The sequence below is a fragment of the Lipotes vexillifer genome, unplaced genomic scaffold (genome assembly GCF_000442215.2).
Source record: "Lipotes vexillifer unplaced genomic scaffold, Lipotes_vexillifer_v1.1 scaffold681, whole genome shotgun sequence".
NCBI lineage: Eukaryota > Metazoa > Chordata > Mammalia > Artiodactyla > Lipotidae > Lipotes > Lipotes vexillifer.
In genome coordinates this window covers 1,079,574-1,086,118 of record NW_006791462.1, presented here as the reverse complement: position 1 = coordinate 1,086,118, position 6,545 = coordinate 1,079,574, and the positions used below count along the sequence as shown (strand labels likewise).

Genomic DNA, 6,545 nt, shown 5'->3' with positions numbered 1-6,545 from the left:
AAGAGCGTCAGAAGTGCCACCCTGGGTGAGCCCCACCATCCGTCTCGTCTCCCCCAGTGCGGTCCCTGCCCAAGGCTCCAAGGGAGGTGGGAGGGGCTGGCGGTCTCTCCCCTGACGTCAGCCTCGAAAGTGAGGGCCGTGACTCATCAGGGTCATTTCTAATACGGTACGATTCCAAGACCATTTTACATCGAAATGTAGAAATGGCTTGAGCGTTTGGAGGCACCCACAGACTAAAGCGCCATATCGCACCCTGGGAGGAGAGGTAAAGTGAGTTGGGAAACGAGGCTCCTCTCCTGGGGGGCCTGAGTCCAGCCTCCAGGGGGAAAAACAACGGGACCGCCGGAGACACCTGTGACACCAGGGCCCTTTGTGTGAGAGGGCTATTTGGGATGCAGATGGGGAGCTGACTGCTGGTAAACAGAGGAGCAGAGCGGGGAGACACAGACTGCGAAGGGTGTGGGGGGGAAGAGTGGGATTTATTTCTTCTGTTTATCTGAAGGTTAGTTACCCCTCCTCTAGATTTCGAGGGACCTTAAATGAGCCTCCAAATCAGGATCCCTAAGTCCATTTGACGATAGCCAGTTCTCAGTGAATCTGCCAGTTGGCTCCACAGAGGGGCTCTAAATAACATAAACTTACCAACATCGCCCCCCACCCCTGTCTGCATTTCTACACCATCTTAGCCCTCCCAGACCCCAAACTGGCCAAAGAGAGTGAGGGAACATCTGGAAACAAGGGTATCTTTGTGGCACACAAAGCTGTCTCAACACCTCACAGGGAAAACATGTCACCTTACAGACTAGATGTGGGGGAGTGTGTGTATACAGTCTTTCTAAATTCGGGGTATCACTCGCCTGCTCCTTCCCGGCCAACTGGCTTTTGATCTTATTCACAGCTCTTGGGTCTCCTTTGCAAATATCACTCTAACTCTTAAAAGAACAGGAGCCAGGTCAGAAAAGTGACTCAGCAAACCACATGGTGTCATTTGAAAAATCTATTTTTTTTTTCCTGCTTCGGAACCTGAATTGAAAATCCAGTCAGTTGAGAAACCCAGGCAGAGATCCTGCAGCTCCACAGGGGCCTTGCCTCCAGACAGGATTAGCTTGGGATAAAATTCCTAAGAAAACTCTCCCATCACTAGGTTGAATATCTATTCTCTGTCCCCTCACATCCTCCCCCCAAGTCACCCCTTATTTTACACTATAAGGACTAAAATTGTGTAAAATGAAATTACTTCTAGCTGCACTTGGGGAGTTGACCACTTTAAGGAACCCCAGGGTGAAACCCTTTGAAAAGTGAAGAATCACCCCTTCCATTCATCTTTAAGTGTCAATTTGACTGAAAAGTCACATCTACTTAGAGCAAGATGCACCTGTCCTCTAAAGGTGTGGCCCAGGCTCCCAAAAAGCAGCTCTTTGTGTCTACTTAGGACATTTTCCTGGCTGTTGTTCTATTTAAGAAGGGAGATGTAGAGTTCTGTTCTTATTAGGGTACAATTTGGGGCCTGCCTTAGATGTTCCCGTAAACACAGGAACATCTTATTCCGATTTCGTTTAGTAAAAATCAACATATAAAAAAACCCTCAGACACCATAAGGTACTTCAATAAAGCAGCAGGTATGTGAAAACAGTGCCCATCACAGTGTCTGATACCTAGTGAGCAGTCAATACTTGTTGAATAAACAAAAGTCAACATCTCAGAATCGCTTCCTTTCTCATCAAAAAGGCTGTAGGGGGGAACTGTGAGAATAAATATGGGCTACGCTCATAGAATTGGTTTTTTAAAATAGGGTACACCCAAGGGCTCCCCAGATCTAAAAGCTTTCTGGCCAACTAGTGTCACAACCCCAGTGGCTCTCACTAGCCTGTGGCTACGTGGCGCCCAGTATCTCTCTGTTTAGACAGAAACAACCAGCCCTGCAACCAACAGCAGTGGGAGAGTCTGAATCCCATTACTGGCACTGCCTGCCCCCCTCCGCCCCCAGCAGCCTCCCTGCAGAACTACTGCAGCCCTCCCTCTCTGCAGTGCCCCTCCTCCACCCCAGATTCGTGACGACCAGGATGCTCTTCTCTAGAAGGGCCCAATTATTTGCTGTCTCCACCCTTCCCAATACAGCCTCCCTCCTCCGAGTCCCCTCCCTGGTCAGAGCCCCACCTGCACTGCGGTCTTTGAATCTGAGTCCCTCCCTTCTTCTGAAACCTTCTCAAAATTCACCTCCTCCGAGAAGTTTTTCTTGATCAAGCTCACTCTAATCACTCATTATTTCATGTCCCCGAGCTCCTAGATACGTCACTCAGTAAGTATATTAATTATAACTGCTACAAGTACAGTTGTAATTGTGGGTCTGGTCCACAACCCATATGATGTCCACCAGTTCCAGGATTATGTATCTGACAGGAACCAAGGTGTGGGTTGCCAGAAGGTAGGATGATTGTCTCTGCTCACTTGTTTTTTTACCTAGTACCTGTTCTTGATTCCACCCCTTGATTATAGGGTGTGTAATCTCTGTCAGAGTGCAGCAAGCATGGAGGCCCAGTATCCTGTCCTGTGCACTATGTTGTTGCTGACTGGCTAATTCTTCGGGCTGATCTTTGAACCGATTCGGATTTGCTTACCTGAGTCAGCTTTGCCATACAGGGAGGCTCCCAGAAGTCCCAGCCTTGAGCATCGGTGGAAACAGGTGGCTGCCCACACAAGAGCCTCAAGGCTCTGCCAGTCTCCCAAACATTTCCTTAAAGGTGCTGAAATCCCCCCTTTGGGCAATTCTTTGACCGGAGACATCCAAGGCCACCGGTGAATCACAAATATGTTATTTGCAAGGGAAGGAGAGCCCCGCTGTAGTAGAGGTGCCTTAGTGCCTGGGGGCGGTGTTGCCAAAAGGGAGATGGGGGTAGCTGGGAGGGGATGAAGGGGCGCCGGAGTCAAATTACCAGCCACGCGCCTGCTCCGCCCCAGCCAGCCAGCAAGAGTAGAGTGCAGGCACCTTGGTGCAGTGTGTGTCCGTGTGTTTTATATTTTATTGTTTTGGCTGCGGTTGTGTCCTGCCAGTAGAGGGAATCCCCTCAGAAATGCTGCCCTTGGAGGCTGAAACACTAAACCCACCCACCTCCACTTCCCTTCCCCCCATGCAAGGGAAGGTGGCGTTGCCAGGGCTGAGTTAAGTGGGAGTAGCTCCTAAGTAGCCTAGACGCTGATTCAGGCCTGGGCTGTGCGGGGCCAGCGCCAGGGAACTCCGGGGAGACTCCCCTGTCCAAACTCTGGAAACCCAGGGTTACCACTCGACTGGGGAATTTGCTAGTGCCCTCGGTCTGCGCACTTTACGAAGCGGGCTGCGTGGAAAGGGCTCGCGCGTCCATACGGGATCTCTGATTCTTTCCCCTCAGTGTCGAGTCTGGGCTGGGCGAAGCCCACTCATCTTGTTGCGCAGATCTTTCGGGAAACGCATGATTGGCTGAGCGCCCCTGGGAGCCCAAGAAAGAACTCTCTTCATCTCATTCCCCAACCCACAGAGCAGGGTGCCAAGGAGCAACGCTCTACGCCCAGGGTCCCTAACCTGCCCACTCCCGCACGGGTAGACGGGCGGGCGCGGGCGGCCGGGTGTGCAGGCGGTTGTGTCCCACTGTGGGGATGCGCGCGGCCGAAACCTCGCACTCTTCCACCCAGCCCTCCCTCGCGCACTGGCCTGGCGTCGGGGAGCCAGGGCTGCGTTGGCGCCACAGCTGGCCAAGGTGAGGAGTGCATTCTGTGTTTGTGTGCTTGTGCGCGCGCGCGCGCGCGCGCGCGTGTGTGTGTGTGTGTGTGTGTGTGCGTGTGCGCGCGTGTGTTGGGGAGAGAGAGCTGGGGGGGGGCTGGTACTGCTGGGTTCTGGATTCGGACCCGAGTCCTTGGCCTCATTTGTACCACGTTGCAAATAACTACGCCCTTAAAAATAAAAAAAGAGCAAATTCTTATACTGAATATGCAAAACCACGGGAAATACGGATCTTTCCACCATCCAGGAGATAACACTTTCTGGGGCCCCTCCGGTGAACGAATTCTGTTGAGACGGGGTCTTTTGCAGGCAGTAGGGAGCTCACGTAGGGGGTTCAGCCCCCTCCCCGCCCCCTCCCCTCGATGTTCCCGCAAATTCTTCGGAGAAGACCTGAGCGGACTGGATGGCAAGAATTCGGGACGGAGGGATTTTGCAGAATGTAAAGTATGTTGGAAAGAGAGAGTTCGATTTGGTTAAAGTGTATCCGAGGCGAATTTTAAGGTTAGGTGGGATCATGGTTTGACAATCCCCTCCCGCTCTCCTGGGCTCCAAATTAATTTCTCCGCCCAGTGAAATCATAGTACTTGGGAAGGTGCCTAACCGCTGAGTGGGACTGGGGTTTTTGTTTGTTTGTAACTACCAAAAAGCAGCTTCTAGGGGCAGCCAGGTTGGTGCCTGGAGGCAGCTGTCCCCCACTTTTCATGAGGAAAGGTGTTGAACCAAATCAGGCTAGTGGGTTCCCCCCCCCTCCCTCCCACCCTGAGAGGAAAAGCGCGACTTCAGAAGACGCGCGGGCTCGCGCTCGCTTTCTTTCTCGCGCTCTCACTCGTCGTCCCCCCTCTTTTTTCACACTCACGCACAATTCCGGGCATTTGGAGCAAAATAGGAATCGAATTCAAGGAATGTTGATCCTGCCGCTGCAGACGGCAGGGCTGGGCTGTCTTGAGTGATTCCTCAGGAATTCCCCTCCTGCCAGCCCCCCTTTTCTTCTCCCCACCCCCCGCCGCCCATCCCCCAGGGTTGCGCAAACCCCCCCATCAGCGAGGTGCAAGTTAGGCCTCCCCCCACCGCAGCTCTGAATTTCAGGGCAGCTTCGACAGAGTTGGGAGGGGGCGAGGACCCTGCTTCTTCTAATCCTCGTTAGTCGTGAGCTCTTAGAAGTGACGGGGACTTTGCAAAGAGGGAGCGTCTAATGGAAAGCGAAGGCGCAGGTTGCAGGGAAGTGTTTTGATCCCCAGACAGCTGGGGTTTACCACCGGCTGCAAGACTGTCGGCACACGCACACAAACACGCACACACCCGCACTCCGGGGCAGGGATACTCCGACGCAAGCTGGGTGCTCGCATCTCCGCGCGTCGTCCCCGCCCCCGCCGGGCCGCTCCCCTGGGGCTCGGGTCCGGGACCCCGACGCTGGGGCGCGCGGACCCCCCTCCCTCGTCCCGCTTCCCGCTCCCTGGCTCTCGGGGCGGCCGGGGCGCTCGCAGTCCAGGGGGCAGCGCACTCACCCCTTGCCGCCGCCGCCCCTAGGCAGGGCGGCTAGACTTACCCATGGAATCCGGCAGGGACATGTCGCTGGACCGCTGCTGAGTCAGGGACTGATGCATGGTGAAAGCTGCCCTGTGGCCCCGGCCCCTGAAGCTGCTTCACGCGCCCCAGGCTCAGGGCGCCCCGCAGAGCATCCTACTCCGCGGCTGCGCTCCCCGTCCCTCCCGAGAGCCGAGAGAGACTGCCTCTGGTTGCGAGCTGCAGCCCAAGTGCCGCCTCCCCCTCCCTTCCCCTCTTCTCCCTCCCTCCCCTCCTGCCTCCCTCTGCTCCGGGAGGCAGCAGCATTGGCGGGCCGAGCAGCGACGTGCGCTTGCGCAAGACCCCCCTCCTCCCTCCCCCTCGGCCCCCCCATCCTAGTTATCCACCTCCCAGCCTCCCAAGCCAGACAGGGAGCCGTTTTAGCCCCTTGGGGCCAGGACTGCGTAGAGAAAGAGGGGGAGGCTACAACCTGGGCCCGACCGGTCTTCTCTGTAGTTTGGAGAGAGGGTCTTGGGCAAGCACCCTGTTCTAGGATTTATAATTGGGGAGGGGGCTGAGTAAGAGGTTCAGAGCTGAGAACACACACACAGACACAGACACAGACACACACACATTTGCGCAGGTTTGGTCTTAGTGCTTCCAGAATGACATAATGGAGCTGGAGATGATCCAGAGAAGGGCCACTCTATAATCAAGAGGATGGGGGAGGGTGGAGGGGGCTGCCATATGAAGATAGATTAAACAAATGCAGACTCTTTAGTCTAGAAAGATGAAGGCTGGGAAGGGATGTGACTAGAGTGTATAAAATTATGCAGAGATGGAGCAAGGGAACACAGCCTTATTCACCAGATCTGAGAATTCTAGAACCAATAGCACCCTAAGAGCTAGAAGGAGATTCAGCTAAAGCAAATATGACTCTGCATCAGCACCCGAGTTTGTGCTTTTGTTCAAGGTGCTTTTATGTTAAGGATCTCATCTTCTCGTCACAGCAGCCATGCAAGGCAGGAAGAAGAGGTATCGATAACCCCATTTTACGGTTGAAGAAACTGAGTCTCAGAGAAGGGATGAAAATTTCCTGTACTCACTCAGCTAGTACGTGACAGAGGTGGGATTTGAACCTAGATCTGTTGGACTTCCAACTCAGCGCTCTTCCTGCTACGGCAGCTAGTAGAGAAATGCTACCCTATCTAGTATATTGAAAACCCGAGGAAGTCATTAGCCCCAAGAGGTGAAATAGGATGAAAACACAAGTAGCCTTGGAAAGAGT

The 6,545-nt window shown here is 54.0% G+C and overlaps 1 protein-coding gene across 3 annotated transcripts in view; it reads right to left on the bottom strand.

Annotated features, from left to right (window-relative positions):
• TMEM255A (transmembrane protein 255A) overlaps nucleotides 1-5,585 on the bottom strand; it is a 47,446-nt gene extending 41,861 nt beyond the window's left edge. For all 3 annotated transcript variants that reach the window (XM_007464434.1, XM_007464435.1, XM_007464436.1), the window contains exon 1: nucleotides 5,301-5,585. In XM_007464434.1, the coding sequence (XP_007464496.1) occupies nucleotides 5,301-5,358 (58 nt within the window). In that variant the 5' untranslated portion in view covers nucleotides 5,359-5,585. The remainder of the gene's footprint in view (nucleotides 1-5,300) is intronic.
• Nucleotides 5,586-6,545: the final 960 nt, after the last annotated feature.